Genomic DNA, 23,173 nt, shown 5'->3' on the forward strand with positions numbered 1-23,173 from the left:
TGCATGGTTCATTTTGTGCACCAGTAAAAAAACATGGTAACACTTTAGTATGGGGAACAAATTCACCATTAATTAGTTGCTTATTAACATGCAAATTAGTAACATATTGGCTATTAACTAGTCATTATTAAGTACTTATTAATGCCTTATTCGGCACAGCATTATTTTAACCCTAACCCTCTAACCCTGGCCCTAACCCTAACCAAATGACTCTAAATTAAGTCTTTGTTACTTAGAATGTTCCCCTAGTGTCCAAAAAATTCTAAATTAAGTCTTTGTTACTTAGAATATGTTCCCCATACTAAAGTGTTACCAAAAACATATAACTTTGTCTTGAATTTGAAAAAAAACATTTTATTTTTCACTAAAGAAGGGTTCGGTGAATGCGCATATGAAACTGGTGGGGTTCGGTACCTCTAACAAGGTTAAGAACCACTGGACTGGATGCTGCAGCATTCTCTATAACAGTGTTTTTCAACTAGTGTGCCGTGGGAGATTATGTAATTTCAACTATTTGGGTTAAAAATATTTATTGCCAACCGCTAATTATAATCTGCAAATTATTTTGTTGAGTGTCGGTGCTTTCTAGAGCTCGGCAGAGTAACCGTGTAATACTCATCCATATCAGGAGGTGGCAGCCGGTAGCTAATTGCTTAGTAGATGTCGGAAACAGCGGGAGGCAGGGTGCAGGTAAAAAGGTGTCTAATGCTTAAACCAAAAATAAACAATAGGTGAGTGCCCCTAAGAAAAGGCATTGAAGCTTAGGGAAGGCTATGCAGAAGAGAAACTAAAACCGAACTGGCTACAAAGTAAACGGAATGCTGGACGACAGCAAAGACCTACAGCGTATGGAGCAGACGGCGTCCACAAAGTGCATCCGAACATGACATGACAGTCAACAATGTCCCCACAAAGAAGGATAAAAACAACTTAAATAGTCTTGATTGCTAAAACAAAGAAGATGCGGGGAATAGCGTTAAAGGAAGACTTGAAACACTGCACACAAGAAAACAGCAAAAAAGTCTAAAGTCGGGGTGATGTGACAGGTGGTGACAGTACACCTACTTTGAGACAAGAGCTATATTGATGCATGCTTGGTTATGGTTTAAAATCATAAATGATAAATGATGAATGGGTTGTACTTGTATAGCGCTTTTCTACCTTCAAGGTACTCAAAGCGCTTTGACACTACTTCCACATTTACCCATTCACACACACATTCACACACTGATGGAGGGAGCTGCCATGCAAGGCGCTAACCAGCACCCATCAGGAGCAAGGGTGAAGTGTCTGCTCAGGACACAACGGACATGACGAGGTTGGTACTAGGTGGGGATTGAACCAGGGACCCTCGGGTCGCGCACGGCCATTCTTCCACTGCGCCACGCATCATATCCAACAATTGCGACAGCAACTTTTTACTGTCATCTGAGTTTCGTTTTTTTTTAATGATTTCTGCTGCTGGTGTGCCTCCGCATTTTTTCCAATTAAAAAAATGTGCCTCGGCTCAAAAAAGGTTGAAAAACACTGCTCTATAAGACTCAAATGTTACAGCACAGGTATCGTAATCCGCTCATTTTTAAATGTTAACAGTAAAACATTAAAAATAAAATGTTATCAAACAATGAACATTTATTAACACACACAAGTACTGTTTAGTTCCAGTATCAATTCTGAGATACCGGTAATTGGTATAGTATCGGTTCAAAAGCGAAAGCTACACATCCTTACGGGCAACCCCAAAAAGTTATTTTCGTTACCAGAGTATGCAAAAAAATGTATTTCAATGTCTAAATCAACTTCAGATATATCAGTCAATATAAAGTTTTGTTCATTTTTTAAAGCTTTTATTTTATGCCCCAGTTTTTAATGGCAGCAACAAAATATGCAATATTTTCCCAAAATGAGTTTGAAAGTGAAATATATTTGGGTAATGAGAGCTTTGAATAGGAAAATAATTCATAACACTTGATTTTGATGTAATAATAATTTATCAGTAACAAAAAACCTAAACAACAAATGGACACTGAACCGACTCACAGGCAACATTTGTAACAGACCCTCTTGAAATGGTCGTTACATGTTGGCTTCCCACACGTTGAGCACTGGGTTATCACCCTCCTTCTTTGCGTGCACAAGCAGCATTGTCTCCTCTTCCTTGAGGGCCCAGGCTGGGATTCCTCCTCCTCCTCATTCTCCTCTTCCTTCTTCACCTCCACCTCCTCCCCTTTAGCCCGAGCTGCAAACCCTTCCCTTGGGGGGCGGCTCCTGTTAGCCATCGCCGGGGCAACGAGGGCTCTGCCAAGGGTCTCCAGGAAGACGCGGCGCCTGTAGCCCTTGTTGGCGTTCCATTCGGGGTTCACCGACGTGAAGATGACGAATGCATTGAAGCACGACACGTCAACCATGTGGTAGAAGAGGGTCATGGGCCACCTGCGTGACTTCCTCCTGCAGGTATAGGTGGCGCAAGCCTGCGAAAGATCCGACATGAATACATTCAGAAACATTCTTTTATAACTCACTACTGTAACGGTCTACTTAATCGGTACCAGTTCTCAATTTAGGTACTTTTTGTATATTTTTGTGGACATTTATTTTTTTATTTCAACATTTAAAACATGTTTAAAATGATCTGCTCATGGTACCGTATTTTTCGGAGTATAAGTCGCTCCGGAGTATAAGTCGCACCGGCCGAAAATGCATAATAAAGAAGAAAAAAAACGTATATAAGTCGCACTGGAGTATAAGTCGCATTTTTGGGGGAAATGTATTTGATAAAACCCAACACCAAGAATAGACATTTGAAAGGCAATTTTAAAGTAAATAAAGAATAGTGAACAACAGGCTGAATAAGTGTACGTTATATGACTCATAAATAATCAACTGAGAACGTGCCTGGTATGTTAACGTAACATATTATGGTAAGAGTCATTCAAATAACTATAACATATTGAACATGCTATACATTTACCAAACTATCTGTCACTCATAATCGCTAAATCCGATGAAATCTTCTTCCTCAGTGTCGCTTCTAAACAACTCTGCCAACTCCAAAGGTACGTCTAGTCCAGTGGTTCTTAACCTTGTTGGAGGTACCGAACCCCACCAGTTTCATATGCGCATTCACCGAACCCTTCATTTGTGAAAACATTTTTTTTAATTTTTTTTTCAAATTCAAGACAAAGTTATATGTTTTTGGTAAAACTTTAGTATGGGCAACATATTCTAAGTAACAAAGACTTAATTTAGAGTTATTTGGACACTAGGGGAACATATTCTAAGTAATAAAGACTTCATTTAGAGTTATTTGGTTAGGGTTAGGGTTATAATAGGGCCATGCTGAATAAGGCATTAATACGTACTTAATAATGACTAGTTAAGAGCCAATATGTTACTAATTTGCATGTTAATAAGCAACTAATTAATGGTGAATATGTTCCCCATACTAAAGTGTTACCATGTTTTTTTACTGGTGCATAAAATGAACCGTGCATGAACATCACCTTGTTCAAACAACAAAACCAACACAGTGCATAAACTCACAACAAATTACACACCTGCCAACCAGTCTGCTGTTGCCGTATCCGTAATACGCCGATAGGGAAATGTTTGTATTTACACGATGAGTCGGGTGTTTTGACCTCCGCCGAACCCCTGAGGCCGACTCACCGAACCCCTAGGGCAGTGGTTCTCAACCTTTTTTCAGTGATGTACCACCTGTGAATTTTTTTTTAATTCAAGTACCCCCTAATCAGAGCAAAGCATTTTTGGTTGAAAAAAAGAGATGAAGTAAAATACAGCACTATGTCATCAGTTTCTGATTTATTAAATTGTATAACAGTGCAAAATATTGCTCATTTGTAATGGTCTTTCTTGAACTATTTGGAAAAAATATAGGTTTTTATTTATATTTATAAAAGATTTTTGAATTGTTGCTATTTTTAGAATATTAAAAAAAAATCTCACGTACCCCTTGGCATACCTTCAAGTACCCCCAGGGGTACGCGTACCCCCAATTGAGAACCACTGCCCTAAGGTTCGATCGAACCCAGGTTAAGAACCACTGCTCTAATCTCTTACGTGAATGAGATAAATATTATTTGATATTTTACGGTAATGTGTTAATAATTTCACACATAAATCGCTCCAGAGTATAAATCGCACCAAATCGGCCAAACTATGAAAAAAACTGCGACTTATAATCCGAAAAATACGGTAATATCTAGTTTTATTATAACATTTCTGAGTCTCAATTACAGTTGCAAGTCCAAGACGAAGATGGCAGTGCGTTGGCTAGTCCGTTACGCCCTAAATAGTGTTAGTACTCTAAGGATTTTACTTATTGCGCACCAGCTATTAGTGGCCTTCAATGAAAATGGGTTTGACACCCCTGGCGAGATTGATGCATAACAGCGCTAACCTGGTCGAGATGGTCCGCAGCTCTCTTGCAAAAGGCATAGTCCAGAACCATCTGGGGCTTTCTTTTTACGGATCTCTCGACCTCCGGTGCGCGATGTTTTGTGCTCATGAGAAGCACATTTTTGCCCCTCTTGGGGACATAAGACACCAGGGTCCTGTCGGATAAAAAGGCGAAGACTGATGAAAACACCTGCCTGTCCTTAGTTAGTAGTAGCTGCGGGGGAATCTGCGGTTTATTGTGACGAATGGTGCCCACCAGGGCCATCTCCCTCTTTCGGAGCTCCGCGGCCAGAGGAAATGACGTGAAATAGTTGTCCGTGGTCACCGTGTGGCCCTTGAGACCATCGCTCAGGTCCAGCACGACCCTCGTTCCCTGGGTTTTTTCTCTCTGTGCTGGGGAAGACCTGCCGGTGTAGACCCGCATCTTCCACGCGTACGACGTGCTGACGTCACACAGGGCCCAGATCTTCAGGCCGTACTTTGCAGGTTTCGACGGAATGCACTGCTTGAAGGAACAGCGGCCTCGGAACGAGACCAGCTGCTGACCGACGCACACATCCCTCCCCGGGTTGAACATTTTGGGGAGGAGGCCGCTCCATGTTCTCCAAAGGTCGAGGATCGGGGCCAGTCTGTCCTCCCCGTAGTGGTCCGGCCTGGTTGGCCTGTCATCAAAGCAGAGCACCTTGTTTATTTGGCAGAAGCGCTTCTCGGACATGGTCGCAGCAAACAGAGCACGTCCGCTCTCTTTCCCCCACAAACTTTTGGTGGACTCATGGTGCGACCTAAAGACACCGGACAAGATAAGGAGCCCCAAGTAGGCCCGCAGGTCCACCTCACTCACATCCTTCCATCCCGGGATTGCCCTTCTCCCCTGCAGGTTGGTGCAGCTCAGGATAAGATGCACCATGTCCTCGGTGAAGTAAAGAAAAAACGCACTCTCAGGGCTGCAGGTTCTGGCAAGTGCATAATAAGTTGGCCCTGACATCAGTACAGGCGGGTGCACATAATCCTGGGCCACCTCATGAGAAGAAGACCACAGGATCCCTTTATTCCTAGACCTCCATGTTGTATCCTCCACGCAGCCGTCGTCCCTAACGTCATTCTCGTCCTCCTCCTCGTCCGAGTTGAGAGACTCCTCTGTCGGCATAGATTCGTCCGAGTCATCCTGGTTGTCGGAAGAGTGGTCGGTCTTCTCCGAATCCGAAGACTCCATCAACGCAGCACAATCTTCTCTTTATAGCGGCCGCTGGTGTGGACATTTAAAAAGGCCCGCAAAGTTCGCGCATGCGCCATCCGAAAAAACAACACCTAAACATCCAATGAAAGAAAAGAAGGGTCGTTTTTTTTGTTTCAACTTTCCAAACATAGATACGCGATGATTCAAATAAAAAACGCAGTAGTATTTAAATGGTTAGGGTTTAAGAAAAACACATGCATGAATAAAAATACTGCGATTTCACCAAACGGAAGTTGAAATGAAGAAATCGGAAGTTAGCACGCTAGCTAGCCGGGCTACCAGGAAGTGCTATGTTAGCTTTAGTTTAAGGCGATGAACGGCATGTCCAGAAAGTTGGCAAAGTAAAAAAGGTACTTTTGAAATCTTTTTAAATGATCCTAAAGCAACCGTTTATTTTGAACATTTGAAACTGTCAAACAAAACACATTATACAATTAAGTACAATATCAAGGAAGTATCGTCAAAATTGACATAGTGGTCAGTGTATGTTAGGGTCATTTATTTTTCTTTTTATTGAATGGCCATTTGAAAAACAAAAACGATTAGTTAATTTGAATGTAATAATATAATGCTAATAAAAACGTTATGTTATGGTGTCGAAGAGTAATAACTACATTTAGAATTATTTCATTTTAATTTAATATTTCATCAAAAATATTTAACATTTAAACAAAAATGATTGTTTCATTATTTCAGCCCGGAAGTGTTTTTTTTTTTTTTTCAAAGTAAAAGCTAATTACTACGGCGTCCACGTGTCTGTGACTTTGGCTAAAATGTATTTGGTGCGCTACACAGGAATTATTTTAGACATGGCGAACGAAGACTGACTTTTACAAACATATTTACGCACATATCAACAAAAACTGAAAAACAGACCAAACCGGAAGTATTGATTTTTAAAAATCGGGGACCTGTAGGAAAAAATACTGTACTGACGTGTAATGTGCGTGATTAATTTTGCCTTCACTTTCGTTGACATGTGAGTGGAGATTTCTGTGGATGTCAGTCCTTTTGTGTAAATATATTCTGTTTAGGGCTCAGAAGACACTTGGCCATACACAAGGGTACCGTATTAGCCCAGCGTTTACTTTGAAAAGAAAAACATCAGTTGTCAGGATCATAGACATCTTATAAGTAGACGCAGCATTGGCTGCTGTGACGCGAGAAATTCGGCCGCCATCTTGAAGTGGTGATGAGGAGCCAAACTGACAGTTCACAGGTAGAAAACAAAGATGCGTTTCAAAGCAGCGTTTTCCTGCTCAAATGAGCGGACTATTGAAAATAGGAATCGGGGGATTACTATTACTATAACCTATGGTGGCGGCAGGCCTTCAGTGTGCATATTGTATATAGTTCTCTGCAAACCTATGAAATGTTCTATTTTGTCTTCATTATTTTGTCAGAATGCTTCATTTGTATGTGAAAATCACAAATAAATCTTCTGGGGGAGGATGACTTTACAAACTTTCAGCCTTACCTAAAACAAAATTCATCAGCCGCCACTGATTATGATGCATTCTCATTTTAGGCAAAGTATAAGACAATACTTTCTTAACAGTATAATTGTAATCAGGAACACATCTTCAAGTAACAATATTCAAATACTAACATTGTTGGGTAAGACAGAATTTTGGTTTTATTCTGAATCCAGTGAAACAGATTGGTGGTTTTAGCTGATATAAAGACTTTCAGGTGTTTATATATGTTTATGTTTAAGTATTTGGCAGACGCTTCTGTCCAAAGCGACATACATAAAAAATACATATAAAACAATGACTGTAAACATTATCATTTAAGGGAAGAATGTAATACAAAATATCAATACAAAGTGTCAAGACAGAATAAACTTTCTGCTGCTGCAGCAACAGAGATACAGTCTATAAGATATATAGATATCTAATGTATTCATACATTGTTTATATAGGATATACACATGTGTATATATAACCTAATCATATTGTGTATTCAATTTAAAAATAGCTGACCGTTTTTTTTCCCCCTTCTCTGGGATTATATTCCCAGTTTTGATCTCGGACGTCTGGTCACTTATAGCATATAAAAATATTATATTACTGGAAAGCAAACTATGAATAATAAAACACGCCAAAACATGTGTCCTTTATCACAGTTACACGTATGACAAAAAAACGTGTGAAAATCAGTGGTATTCAGTGAGGTAAGATGAATTAAATGCGCTGACAGTTCATTGCTCCTGCCAAATGAATTGCACTGAGTGGAGTGGATCACCACTCCAAGATGGCGGCCCCGCGTCTCGTCAGCGCCAGTAGGCAGTAGCGCTCGATGCTGCGTCTACTTAAAAGATGTCTATGGTCAGGGTAGGGGAAAAAAACATCCGTTTTAGTTTGTTTTTCCGTTTGTGTTTACTTGGGATTAAAATGTTTGTTATATGATATGTAAAATGACAATCAAACAGTTTTTAGATGTTGTCATTGCTCCTCGACGCCAGAAAAGATGAAAGCATTGTTTTTCCAATTTAGTTTTTTGTTTTATTCAAATGAAATTGAAATGAGCCAGCCGATTTTTGTTTTTCATTTTCCATTCATTAAGCAAAAATTAAATGAGCAAAACATGCATTGAGCTGTAGTGGTAAAAAAAAAAAAAAACAATTAAGAAAGAAAATATACATTCTAAAAATAATTTACGCTTTTGGGCATTACATTTTCAGAAAACTATTGTATTTTATTTTTTTATTAATAGCATTTTTAAATGCAGAAAAGCAAACACCCGGTCTTAAAAAATGTAAAAACCGTTACATCTTAACTGATTCTGCGTGCCACTGTTAGATGTTAATAATTAAGCACTGACAGCATTTAAAATATTTGTTCAAGTAAAACAAACCCACTATGTCTTTACTACCACCCACAAGTGGCACGAGCCTCCAATTACAAGTATATGAACCCCACCTGGATCATAGTCTCAATTCATCCATCCATCCATTTTCTACCGCTTGTCCCTTTCGAGGTCACGGGGGGTGCTGGAGCCTATCTCAGTAAATTTTTAATGTCTGGTACATTTTCTCAGAAAATAGAACAAATTATTTTGAACTCAAAAAGCAAAAAAAAAAAAAATACTCCCCATTTACTTAATTCAAACCGTATCATCTTTGCTACGATATCATGATCTTAAACAATAGTAATATTAAACCAAAAAAATTAAGCAAGTAATACAGGGTGAGTCTCTGAAAAAGAGCAGGAAGAAGCAAAGGCTTATAATGTCCTGCCCCGTCACTCAGTTATAATAATCAGATTGTTTATCTACAACACAATACACAACAGTATTCAGTATATAATTACCGTATTTTTCGGACTATAAGTCGCAGTTTTTTTCATAGTTTGGCCGGGGGTGCGACTTATACTCAGGAGCGACTTATGTGTGAAATGATTAACACATTACCGTAAAATATCAAATAATATTATTTATCTCATTCACGAAGAGACTAGATGTATAAGATTTCATGGGATTTAGCGATTAGGAGTGACAGATTGTTTGGTAAACGTATAGCATGTTCTATATGTTATAGTTATTTGAATGACTCTTACCATAATATGTTACGTTAACATACCAGGCACGTTCTCAGTTGGTTATTTATGCCTCATATAACGTACACTTATTCAGCCTGTTGTTCACTATTCTTTATTTATTTTAAATTGCCTTTCAAATGTCTATTCTTGGTGTTGGCTTTTATCAAATACATTTCCCCCAAAAATGCGACTTATACTCCAGTGCGACTTGTGTTTTTTTTCCTTCTTTATTATGCATTTTCGGCCGGTGCGACTTATACTCCGGAGCGACTTATACTCCGAAAAATACGGTACATGACTCATGTATATATTAACACATCCACATATTTTCTAAATGTATGGAGGACTAAATAAATAATATTTAGTATTTTACAGTGCATTACTGTGAATAGAAAAGCGCACCACTTTTGTTTTTGTTTACTGTGTACCTTTTATTTTTTTGATTGAACAATGTTATTGCTTTGTTTGTTTGGCCGGTTTACACAAAGCAAAAAATATTTAGTGACTAATGCGTGAGAAGTACGTCCTCTCGAGGGGCAAAAAAAAAGTCCCACCCTTGAAAAATGTGCAAAAAGAAGAGAATGAGCTCATTATTGCCACCGGCCTCCCCCCTTCCCTCCCCCCTTTTTCTCCTTGTTCTCTTTTTTTTTGTGTACACACTAAGCCCCTCCCACTTCTTCTTTTATGCCTTTCATGCTTCACAAGTTTTTTGTGTGCCTTTCTACCTCCTTTTTTGTGTTGCGTGGGACACCATTGTGCTCCCTGCCAGCGTCCTACTGAGACTAAGTCCTCCCCGTGTTTTTCCCCCTCTTAGGTAGCTGACACCAGAGATCTTTTCCAGCCCAGCTCTAACTTCCTGTCTGCTCGCTCCTCCCTCGGCCGCTCGCTCGCCCCAGCCCAGCCGGTCTCTCGCTCGGCTCACTCGTCGTTGGCGTTCGCGTTGACTGGCCAGAGTCCGCGAGCTGAGAGCCCCCCCGTCCCGCTCCTTGGACCACCTTGACTTCACTGCCCGTCTTCTCTACTTTCCCGCCTTAGGGGTGAGTAAGCTGCAAAATGCTGAGCTAGCATTTCTTTGACTAGAAATGTTTTTTCTGGGGAAAGATGCAACAGGCATTCCCAGGACAACACCATGGACTATTTTGTGTCCAATTGTTTGCTATCATCATTCCTCTGTCAGTCTGGATCGCATGAACACCTCATTTCATCATACCTCTTCTTCCCCTTTTGAAGCATCCCTTCTCTTTTCCTTTGTGAAGACCTGACCGTTATGTGTTTGTTTGCTCAGCAGCTTCCTCAACTTTGCACCACTTCCTGGTTTCGCTGCACGCCCGGCTTGTGATTGGCCATGGCTTACCATAGCTTCCTGATGGAACCAATTAGCTGCCATGCCTGGAACAAAGATGCTACCCGTGAGTTTGCCTGATCTGACTACATGGGACAGAATAAAATAAGTTAAAGTTAAAGTACCAATGATTGTCACACACACACTAGGTGTGGTGAAATATGTCCTCTGCATTTGACCCATCCCCTTGTTCACCCCCTGGGAGGTGAGGGCTTGGAAGCATCCATCCATCCATCCATCCATTTTCTACCGCTTGTCCCTTTCGGGGTCGCAGTTCTTCTCAAATAGCAGAGGTCATTGTGGCCATTAATCTTGACTTCCTCATTTGAAAAACAAATAAATAAATCAGCACAAATAGTTTTATTGATTTTAGTTGTGTAGGTTAAAATGTTATGTTAAATGTTAGATTTAAGTGTGTGTGTGTGTGTGTGTGTGTGTGTGTGTGTGTGTGTGTGTGTGTGTGTGTGTGTGTGTGTATGCATGTATATATATATATATATATGTGTATATACGTATGTATGCATAAGTGTATATACGTATGTATGCATATGTGTATATACGTATGTGTGTGTATATATATATATATATGCATGTATGTATATGTGCATATACCTATGTATGTATGTATGTATATGTGCATATACCTATGTATGTATATGTTTCTATATGTGTATGTATGTATGTGTGTGTATATATGTATGTATATATACGTATGTGTGTATATATGTATGTATATATACGTATATATGTGTATATACGTACGTACGTATGTATGTATGTATGTATATATGTGTATATACACGTATGTATGTATATATGTGTATATACACGTATGTATGTATATATGTGTTTATACACGTATGTATGTGCCGGTATATATGTGTATATACAGGTATGTATGTATATATGTGTATATACAGGTATGTATGTATATATGTGTATATACAGGTATGTATGTATATATGTGTATATACACGTATATATGTGTATATACGTACCTATGTATGTATATGTGTATATACGTACGTATGTATGTATATGTGTATATACGTACGTATGTATGTATATGTGTATATACGTACGTATGTATGTATATGTGTATATACGTACGTATGTATGTATATGTGTATATACGTACGTATGTATGTATATGTGTATATACGTACGTATGTATATATGTGTATATACGTACGTATGTATATATGTGTATATATGTACGTATGTATATATGTGTATATACGTACGTATGTATATATGTGTATATACGTACGTATGTATATATGTGTATATACGTACGTATGTATATATGTGTATATACGTACGTATGTATATATGTGTATATACGTACGTATGTATATATGTGTATATACGTACGTATGTATATATGTGTATATACGTACGTATGTATATATGTGTATATACGTACGTATGTATATATGTGGATATACGTACGTATGTATGTATGTGGATATACGTACGTATGTATGTATGTGGATATACGTACGTATGTATGTATGTGGATATACGTACGTATGTATGTATGTGGATATACGTACGTATGTATGTGTATATACGTACGTATGTATGTGTATATACGTACGTATGTATGTGTATATACGTACGTATGTATGTGTATATACGTACGTATGTATGTGTATATACGTACGTATGTATGTGTATATACGTACGTATGTATGTGTATATACGTACGTATGTATGTATGTTTATATACGTACGTATGTATGTATGTGTATATACGTACGTATGTATGTATGTGTATATACGTACGTATGTATGTGTGTGTATATACGTACGTATGTATGTGTGTGTATATACGTACGTATGTATGTATGTGTTTATACGTACGTATGTATGTATGTGTTTATACGTACGTATGTATGTATGTGTATATATACGTACGTATGTATGTATGTATGTGTATATACGTACGTATGTATGTATGTGTATATACGTACGTACGTATGAATGTATGTGTATATACGTACATATGTATGTATGTGTATATACGTATGTATATATGTCTATATACGTATGTATGTATATATGTCTATATACTTATGTATGTATATATGTATGTGTATATATGTGTGTATATACGTACGTATCTATGTATGTATATATGTGTATATACGTATGTATTTATGTGTATATACGTATGTATGTATATATATATGTGTATATGCATACGTATGTATGTATATATATATATATATATGTGTGTATGTACATACGTACGTATGTATGTATAAATGTGTATATGCATACGTATGTGTGTATATATATGTGTATATACATACGTATGTGTGTATATCTGTGTGTATACATACGTATGTGTGTATATGTGTATATACATACGTATGTGTGTATGTATGTATATGTGTGTGTATTTGTGTGTGTGTTTGTGTATGTGTATATATATGAGTTAACTTTGACAGCCCTAGTAATTAATTCAATTATTGAATAATTAAATGTACTTTTACATTAAATAGACTAATGACACATGTATTAACACATTTGTGTTCAATTACAATTATAAATACTGGAAGTATTCAAGTAATTATGTAGAGATGTATTACATTTTTTCCAAAGGACCGCGCCCTACACACTCAAGAAAATATAGCGTAGCGAGTCAAAAGCTTGTGATTGGCTGCCAGGTTGTAAGAAGGTATTTCCTGTTTCCTCACATTGTGATGTCAGAGAGACATTTTGTTGTTTGTTTGTTTTTTTGCAATTAGCGGCAGTCAGCGTGCCTTATATGGCTGTTTTCACAGATGTAACACGCCTGTGGTGAAGCCAAAAAAAACAAAAAAACACTTCAAGCCAAAAATGCGTGCACAGAGGAAGTCTTACTGCTGCATAAGCACTTCCTCTTAGTCGTCTGAAGGCTCCCATACTGCCTGCAGAGACACACTGCCTGTACTGTACTCCACTGTATCACTAAGTGTGGTCTCAGTGCTGGGAAAAGACGTGACGTGAACCATTGACCCTGAATGCAACACTTACACAATGACTTAGTCGGAAAGCAGGATTGAAACCAAATTTTATTTCCAGTTTTTCCACATCTAATTCAATAAAAGTCAGACTCGTACATATTTTATTGCAAAACCCAAAACCAGTAAATCGTAAATAAAAACAGAATACCAGGATTTGCACATCCTTTTCAACCTATATTCAATTGAATAGACTGCAAAGACAAGATATTTGACGTTCAAACTGGAAAACGTAGTTATTTTTTGCAAATATTAGCTCATTTGGAATTTGATGCCTGCAACATGTTTGAAAAAAGCTGGCACAAGTGGCAAAAAAGACTGAGAAAGTTGAGGAATGCTCATCAAACATTTATTTGGAACATTCCACGGGTGAACAGGCTAATTGGGAACAGGTGGGTGCCATGATTGGGTATAAAAGCAGCTTCCATGAAATGCTCAGTCATTCACAAACAAGGATGGGGCGAGGGTCACCACTTTGTGAACAAACAGAATAGAATAGAAAGTACTTTATTGATCCCTGGGGGAATTTCAGCACCGCAGTTCGCTCACAATAGACAATAAACACTTACCGGTATGTATTTTTTACATGTGAATAATATAAATACCATCTATTATACAGCATTATTCACATGTGAATAATATAAATACAGTCTATTATACAGCATTATTCACATGTGAATAATATAAATACAGTCTATTATACAACATTATTCACATGTGAATAATATAAATACAGTCTATTATACAACATTATTCACATGTGAATAATATAAATACAGTCTTTTATACAGCATTATTCACATGTGAATAATATAAATAAAGTCTATTATACAGCATTATTCACATGTGAATAATATAAATACATTATACATTTACAGTACATGTACAGTCAAAAGGAACATATGCATCATACAGAGCAAGATATACAATGCGAGAGCAAATTGTCGAACAGTTTAAGAACAACGTTTCTCAACGAGTACATCTAAAACTCATAGATTCTGACACTCGACACCATCTCAAAAGTACGCCGGCTTCCGGCGACCCCCGGCCAGAGGTCCAGGGCACAGATAGCAGGCCCATCAAAATTTCCGCGGGAATTTTGTAGTTGTAAAATACAATGCAAATATGCCCCCTAGTGTTGTTTATTAACAGCGTTGAACTTCTTTTTTGCGAACTCTTAGCATGTTTATGTTAGCATGTTAGCCTGCTAACAGTAAAGTGCTAGCTTTTTGAGCTGATTTTGCAACCGTTTAACCTAGAGTCATATAACTTGGTATGTGACAGCTGTTAACTGTTAGCGTGCTAACGGTAGCATGCTAACAAGCTAACTTAAGCATGCAAACTTTTTCATCTAATTTTACACTTTTTTCTCTATTTCCGCAGCCATACACCTTAGAGCCGTGTTACTTGAAATGTGAGACATGCGAACTGTTGGCATGCCGTCGTTAGCACACATGCTAAATGTTAGCGTTTTAATGTAAGCCTGCTAACGTTTTAGGCTAGCTCTGTAGCTCTTTTTGTACAGTTACACCTAAAACTCATTTTGTAGTTGCAAAATACAATGCAAATATGCCCCATAGTGTTGTTTATTAACAGTGTTGAACTTCTTTTTTGCTAACCTTAGCATGTTTATGTTAGCATGTTAGCCTGCTAACATTAAAGTGCTAGCTTTTTGAGCTGATTTTGCAACCGTTTAACCTAGAGTCATATAACTGGGTATGTGACAGCTGCTAACTTTAGCATGCTAGCAAGCTAACTTAAGCATGCAAACTTTTTCATCTAATTTTACACTTTTTTTCTCTTATTTCCGCAGCCATACACCTTAGAGTCGTGTTACTTGAAATGTGAGAAATGCTAAATGTTAGCATGCCTTCGTTAGCATACATGCTAAATGTTAGCATTTTATTGTAAGCATGCTAACATTTTAGGCTAGCTCTGTAGCTCTTTTTGTACAGTTACACCTAAAACTCACGGATTCTGACAGCTTCCGGCGACCCCCGGCCAGAGGTTCAGGGCACAGATAGCAGGCCCATCAAAATGTTTGCGTTGTAAAATACAAAGCAAATATGCCCCCTAGTGTTGTTTATTAACAGTGCTGAAGTTCTTTTTACACTTGTAAGAGTGTTAGAAATAATGGAAATGGAAATAATCTGTTTCAGGGTCAAGCTACGGCCGTCATAAAAGATGAACTGCCATGGTGATGTTTGAAGTAACATTCTAACACACGTGTAAGCAAATACTTAATCCTAATTAGGCTGTAGAAAAAAAATCAAATAGCCCAAAAAGGAAACCAGAAGATCTTGTGAACCGATGATGTTTTGGATAGTTTGTTTTGGGTGTTTCTTTCCCGAATTGTACACTTTAGATACTCTTCTTCATTGCCTTGTACTTTTCCCACTGCTTTGCAGAGGTGGCCATCTGTCCCAACAACCACGAGGTCCACATCTACAAGAAGGATGGGAGCAAGTGGACCAGGATCCACGAGCTGAAGGAGCACAACGGGCAGGTCACAGGTGAGATTCTCAGCGCTCACTTGTAGTACTTCTTGAGTCTTCTACACCGTCCTGTCTCTGCCGTGCAGGCATCGACTGGGCTCCTGACAGTAACCGCATCGTGACCTGCGGGGCGGACCGTAACGCTTACGTGTGGACCCTGAAGGAGGGCGCCTGGAAGCCCACCCTGGTCATCCTCCGCATCAACCGTGCGGCGCGCTGCGTCAAGTGGTCGCCACGGGAGAACAAATTTGCCGTGGGCAGTGGCTCCCGCCTCATCTCTATCTGCTACTTTGAGCAGGAGAATGATTGGTAGGCTTCTGTTCTGTGTGTGTGTGTGTGTCCTTATTACGAAAGTTTTTTTTTTGACACTGAATTTATGTTAAGGAAAGCTTTTTTTGACACTGAATTTATGTAACTGATTTTTTTTTTTTACATCAAATCATGGGTCTTGAGTTTTGAAATAATCCATATTTCTGCACTGAATTTTTACACATTGATTTTTTTGCACTAAATTTTTCTGCACCGAATTCTTTACACTGAAATATTTTACACTAAATTCTTCTGCACAGAATTTAACACAGAATTTTTTTTACAATTAATTTTTGTCCTACTTTTCTTTTTTACACTGAATTTTGTAAATTGAAATTTAGAGTTTTGAAGCAATTACTATTTTTGCACGGAATTGTTTTTAACACTGAATTTTTATACACATAATTTTTCTTCACTGAATGTTTTTAGCACCGGATTTTTATGAACACATTTTTGTGCAGAATTTTTTCAACATTGCATATTTTTTTAACACTGATTTTTTTGCACAGAATTTTTCTGTACCGAATTCTTTACACTGACATTTTTTACACTGAATTCTTCTGCACTTAATTTTTTTAAACATTTTTTACACTGAATTTTTCTGCACATAAATGAACACAGAATTTTTTTACATTTGATTTTTTTTACAATTAATTTTTGTCCTACTTTTCTTTTTTTACACTAAATTTTGTAAATTGAAATTTTTACATAAAATTGAATGTCTTGAGTTTTGTAGCAATTAATATTTTTAACACTCAATTTTTATACACATAATTTTTCTTCAATTAATTTTTTTAGCACATAATTTTTATGAACACAAAATTTTTGTGCTGAATTTTTTCAACATTGCATATTTTTTTAACACTGAAAATTTTATACGCTGAATTTTTCTGCACTGAATTTTTTTTAACGCTGAATTTTTTAATAGTGTTTGGTTTTACGCTGATTTTTTTTTTCACACCATGAATTTTTAAACACTGTATTTTAACAGACTTAATTCCTAAACAGACATTTTGCTCGCACATTTTTATTCAATGAAATTGTTCACAAAATTCTCCCGCAAAAAATTAAGTTGGATTAATAAAGACACAAATTAACTTCCAAATGTGTGTGTGTGTGGTGACGTTTGAGGCTTTGTCGTTCATCAGGTGGGTGTGCAAGCACATCAAGAAGCCGATACGCTCCACCATCCTAAGTCTGGACTGGCATCCCAACAATGTGCTGCTGGCTGCCGGGTCATGTGACTTCAAATGCAGGTGATTGTCTTAGTCTACAATGATGGAGACTTGGTTTTTTAAATCTATTTTATTATTCCTGAATTTTGGTACCCTTTGTCTGGGTAGCAATCACAGTATAATGAGGTTCAATCCAAGCGCTGTATCACAAATTGTTCCTTTTCAGGAATTCATGTAATAGTTTATTACTGTCCTTGTAGTCTAGTTAGATTTACATTTATTGTTACAGAGTGAAATTACTGCCAAAATTCCAGAAACACACAAAAATGTTTTTACTCAAGCCCAACAATTCAATTTTCTTCAATTAAAAAAAACAATTTGCAAGTGTAGAAGCAATTTTCTGCAAGTAAAAAAAAAAGATTTGCAAGTATAAAATCAATTTTCTGCAAATAGAAAAAGGATTAGTTAGTATAAAAAAAAATTCCTTCATTTAAAAAAAACAAGTCACAACTATAAAAATAATTTTCTGCAAGTAAAAAACAATTCATAAGTTCATTCATATGTTCTGCCAGTAGAAAAAGGATTTGCAAGTATAGAACTTTTTTTTTCAAATAAAAACGAATCGCAAGTCTATAAACCCTTTTTTTTTCCAATTAAACAATTTGTAAGTATGAAAACAATTGTCTGCAAGTAGAAAAAAGGTTTGCAAGTATTTTTTTTTTTTCAATTAAATTTATTTTTTAATTTCAATTAAACCATTTTTTTGCACGTCTAAAAATATTATTTTTTTCAATTAAACTATTTGCAAAAAAAATATTTTCTGCAGGTAAAAAAAGTATAAATAATTTCCTTCCACAAAGAAAATGAATTGCAAGTATAATTTTTTTTTCCAATTAAAGAAAGGATTCACAATTATAAAATATATTTTCCCCCAATTAAAAAAACAATTAGCAAGTATAAAAATAAGTTTCTTCAAGTTAAAACTTGGCAGTAATATTCCACCCTGCGTGATCCACACTCTTGCACTTAGACTTAGACTCTTGCACTCTGAGTACCCGTTATTTGCACTCTACAACAACAGGTGGTGCTGCTGAGTCAATTTAAGGCCATTGGAGATACTGTTATTTGCGCATGGTGCTATCCGCCAAAAGTAATAAAGAAGAAGAAAATGGCCGACAGACGACAGGGGAAACAAGCTGAACCTGTAAGTTAAACTGTAATTTCCCCCTCTTCTGTCCGCCATTTTACTCTCCATTTTGCTTCTTCATCTTTATTTTTGGCGGACGGCACCATGCGCAAATAACAGTAGCTCTGACGGCCTTAAATTGACTCAGTAGCACCACCTGTCGTTGTAGAGTGCCAATTACGGGTACTACGAGTGCAAGAGTGTGGTTCACGCAGGGTGGAATATTACTGCCAAGTTTTAACTTAAAAGAAAATTGTTTCTGTACTGGCAAATAATTTTTTAATTGAAGAAAATGTTTTTTATAATTGTGAATTGTTTTTTTTAAACTGAACTGCTGTCGAGGGTTTATGTGAACCAGGGTCATTTTCTAATTCCCACCGCATCCTCTGATTTTCCACTCCGTGGCCCTCAAGTGTGGGCACCCCTGGGTTGGATAGTAAGGGTGTGCCTAATGAAGTGTCCTCTTTGCCTCCAGGGTGTTCTCGGCCTACATCAAGGAGGTGGAGGAGAAGCCCAGTCCCACGCCCTGGGGCAGCAAGATGCCTTTCGGGGAGATGATGTTCGAGTCCGGATTGTCCGCCGCCGAGGGCCAGAGTCCTTTAGGGGGCGGCGGCTGGGTGCACAGCGTCTGCTTCTCCCACTCGGGCAACCGCCTGGCCTGGACGTCACATGACTCCACCCTGTCAGTCGCAGAGGGCGGCAAGACTAGCATGTAAGAGCGCATAGGAGATGTGCGTGCGTGCGTGCGTGCGTGCGTGTGTAACATTTTGTGCTGAATGTGCACAGCGTGAGCAGTCTGAGGTCTGACACGCTTCCTCTGCTGTGCGTCACCTTCATCACTGAGAACAGCCTGGTGGCTGCGGTGAGTACCCCTGTGACAACACCTGTGTGAAGTTGCAAACACTGACATTCTTTTCTGCTGTAAAAATGTTTGTTTAAACAGTTTAAAGTCATTCTAAAATACATGTTCCTACTAGTGATGTCATCCAGCCCAAATCTCCCCAGACTTGTCCCTTTTGTTTGTGCTACATTTGTGCTGCAATTTTGTTTAGTCTACTATAGTTTTAATGTTAAAGTTTTATGATTCATAATCATAACCAACCCCCCCCCCCACACACACACACACACACCTTTTTAAAATATCCTTAAACTTGTCTCAATCATTTATGTTTTAGTATGTTTAGTATTTAAAAAAAATGATTTGCAAGTATAATAACAATTTATTTCAATTACAAAAATGATTCTCAAGTCTAAGGACTTTTTTTTTCATTCAGAAAAACTATTCGCAAGCATAAAGAACATTTTCTGCAGGTAAAAAAAAGATTAGTAAGTATAAAAACAATTTTCTGCAAGTAGAAAAAGGATTTGCAAGAATAAAAACTATTTATATAAAAAAATGATTTGCAAGTATAAAAACAATTTATTTAAAAAAAGGATTTGCAAGTATAAAAACTATTTATATAAAAAAAGGATTTGCATGTATAAAAACTATTTATTTAAAAAAAAATAGTATGAAAAGGATTTGCAAGTATGAAAACTATTTTCTGCAAGTAGAAAAATAATTTGCAAGTATAAAACGTTTTTTATAAAAAAAAAAAGATTTGCAAGTATAAAAACTATTTATATAAAAAAAGATTTGCAAGTATAAAAACAATTTATTTAAAAAAAGGATTTGCGAGTATAAAAACAATTTAAAAAAAGGGTTTGCAAGTATGAAAACAATTTATTAAAAAAAGGGTTTGCAAGTATGAAAACAATTTATTAAAAAAAAAATTTGCAAGTTCAAAAACTATTTTATTAAAAAAAAAAGGATTTTCAAGTGTAAAACCTATTTTATTAAAAAAAAAAAGATTTGCAAGTAGGAAAACTTTTTATTTAAAAAAAGGATTTGCAAGTATAAAAAGTATTTTCCAAAAAAATTTGTAAGTACAAAATCTATTTTATTAAAAAAAAAAGATTTGCAAATATGAAAACTATTTTCTACAAGTAGAAAAATAATTTGCAGGTGTAAAATGTTTTTTTTATTAAAAAAAAGATTTGCAAGTATAAAAACTATTTAAATAAAAAAAGATTTGCAAGTATAAAAATGTATTTAAAAAAAAGATTTGCAAGTATAAAAACAATTTATTTAAAAAAAGGGTTTGCAAGTATGAAAACAATTTATTAAAAAAAAATTTGCAAGTACAAAAACTATTTTATTAAAAAAAAAGATTTTCAAGTATAAAAACTATTTTCTGCAAGTAGAAAAAGGATTTGCAAGTATAAACTTTTTTTTTAATTAAAAAAAATGATTTGCAAGTATAAAAACTATTCATATAAAAAAATTATTTGCAAGTATAAAAACTATTTATTTAAAAAAAATGATTTGCAAGTATAAAAACTATTTATTTAAAAAAAGGATTTGCAAGTATAAAAACTATTTATTTAAAAAAACAATTTGCAAGTACAAAAACTATTTTATAAAAAAAAAGATTTTCAAGTATAAAAATTATTTTCTGCAAGTAGAGAAAGGATTTGCAAGTATAAAACCTTTTTTTATTAAAAATGTTTTTTGCAAGTATAAAAACTATATTAAAAAAAAAAAGATTTGCAGGCTTAAAAACTATATAAAAAAAAGATTTGCAAGTATAAAAACAATTTATTTAAAAAAAGGATTTGCAAGTATAAAAACAATTTATTTAAAAAAAGCGTTTGCAAGTATGAAAACAATTTATTAAAAAAGAAATGTGCAGATACAAAAACTATTTTATTAAAAAAAAAGATTTTCAAGTATATAAACTATTTTCTGCAAGTAGAAAAAGGATTTGCATGTATAAAACTTTTTTTTTTAATTAAAAAAAATGATTTGCAAGTATAAGAACTATTTCTTTAAAAAAAAAATTTGCAAGTACAAAAACTATTTTATAAAAAAAAATTTTCAAGTATAAAAACTATTTTCTGCAAGTAGAAAAAGGATTTGCAAGTATAAAAGTTTTTTTATCAAAAAAATTATTTGCAAGTATAAAAACTATATCAAAAAAAAGATTTGCAAGTATAAAAACTATTTATATATAAAAAAGATTTGCACGTATAAAAACAATATATTAAAAAAAAGATTTGCAAGTATAAAAACAATTTATTTAAAAAAAACATTTTGCAAGTACAAAAAGTTTTATTAAACAAAAAAAAAGATTCGCAAGTAGGAAAACAATTTTCTGCAAGTAGAAAAAGGATATGCAAGTATAAAACGTTTTGTTATTAAAAAAGTGATTTGCAAGTATAAAAACGGTTTATTTAAAAAAAAAAGGATTTGCAAGTATAAAAACAATTTGTTAAAAAAAAAAAAGATTTGCAATTCCAAAAACGATTTTATTCAAATAAAAAAAAAGATTTGCAAGTACAAAAACAATTTTCTGCGAGTAGAAAAAGGATGTGCAAGTATAAAAACTTTTTTAATTATCAAAATTATTTGCAAGTATAAAAACAATTTATTAAAAAAAAAAAAAGAAAAAGGATTTGCAAGTATAAAGACTACTTAAAAAAAGAAAAGATTTGCAAGTATAAAGACTACTTAAAAAAAAAAAAAAAAGATTTGCAAGTATAAAAACGATTTTATTCAAATAAAAAAGCGATTTGCAAGTCAATAAAAAAAATGTTTTATAGACACAAAAACTCCGCTGTCACACTCATGGTGTTTTTTTTTTTTTACTTTCTCGGTCCTCAGGGTCACGACTGTTGCCCCATTCTCTTCATGCTGGACGCCGCCAAGGGAGGTTTGATGTACGGCGGCAAAATGGACGTTCCCAAGCAGGCGGCCCAGAAGGGCATCAGCGCCAGGGAGCGCTTCCAGAACCTGGATCGGCGGGCCTCCGAGACCCAGAGCAATGACAAGGACCTGAGCACCCTGCACAAGAACAGCATCAGGTGCGGACACACTCACTGGACACTTGATTAGGAACACCTGCACCATACCCTGTCTGTCATCTACCATTTCCTATCTATCTTAATAAATAAAATAAGGAGACTGGAATGGAGCTCATTTGATACCACATATTCCTACCCATACAGTTAAAATAGAAATGTTCTAATCAGGGTTTTATGCTGCCAATTCCGATAGCGAGCCTTCACGAGTGAGATTGTCCGATACCAATCATTGTCATTTTTTTCCATATACCGTAACAACATTTCCTTGTGGTCTACATAACATGTACCGGTGGCTCTTCGGACCAAATGTTGCATAGATTATGTTTGACAGACCGTCTTTAAGCCACTTTAAACCTTCTCTTCGGGTTACGTGCCTCCACTTTGACTGTGTCTTTTCTCCCCCATCATCTTTGTTGTAGTTTTTAGCGTTTCCATAGCGCGTTTACCGACAGATCTAAGTTAGAACTATACGCCGCTTTTTATTAGAGATGGCAACAGCGCAGGATGCATGTGCATGTACGAGCCAGTCTGCCCCACAACAAGAGGATAGTGAA

At 36.1% G+C, this 23,173-nt stretch overlaps 1 protein-coding gene across 3 annotated transcripts in view; it reads left to right on the forward strand.

Annotated features, from left to right (window-relative positions):
* The first annotated feature begins 5,870 nt into the window (after window positions 1-5,870).
* The window catches only part of LOC133621827 (actin-related protein 2/3 complex subunit 1B-A-like), a 21,789-nt gene continuing 4,486 nt past the window's right edge, over window positions 5,871-23,173 (forward strand). Inside the window, exons 1-9 of one of the 3 annotated variants that reach the window (XM_061984214.1) lie at window positions 5,871-6,006; window positions 10,013-10,235; window positions 10,487-10,607; window positions 15,960-16,064; window positions 16,133-16,355; window positions 17,504-17,611; window positions 19,192-19,428; window positions 19,503-19,578; window positions 22,420-22,619. In XM_061984214.1, the coding sequence (XP_061840198.1) occupies window positions 10,544-10,607; window positions 15,960-16,064; window positions 16,133-16,355; window positions 17,504-17,611; window positions 19,192-19,428; window positions 19,503-19,578; window positions 22,420-22,619 (1,013 nt within the window). In that variant the 5' untranslated portion in view covers window positions 5,871-6,006; window positions 10,013-10,235; window positions 10,487-10,543. Of the gene's footprint in view, window positions 6,007-9,924; window positions 10,236-10,483; window positions 10,608-15,959; window positions 16,065-16,132; window positions 16,356-17,503; window positions 17,612-19,191; window positions 19,429-19,502; window positions 19,579-22,419; window positions 22,620-23,173 lie in introns of those variants that run through there. The other 2 variants (XM_061984215.1, XM_061984213.1) reach the window with 2 other exon arrangements.

The sequence above is a fragment of the Nerophis lumbriciformis genome, linkage group LG25 (genome assembly GCF_033978685.3).
Source record: "Nerophis lumbriciformis linkage group LG25, RoL_Nlum_v2.1, whole genome shotgun sequence".
In the NCBI taxonomy this organism is placed as follows: domain Eukaryota; kingdom Metazoa; phylum Chordata; class Actinopteri; order Syngnathiformes; family Syngnathidae; genus Nerophis; species Nerophis lumbriciformis.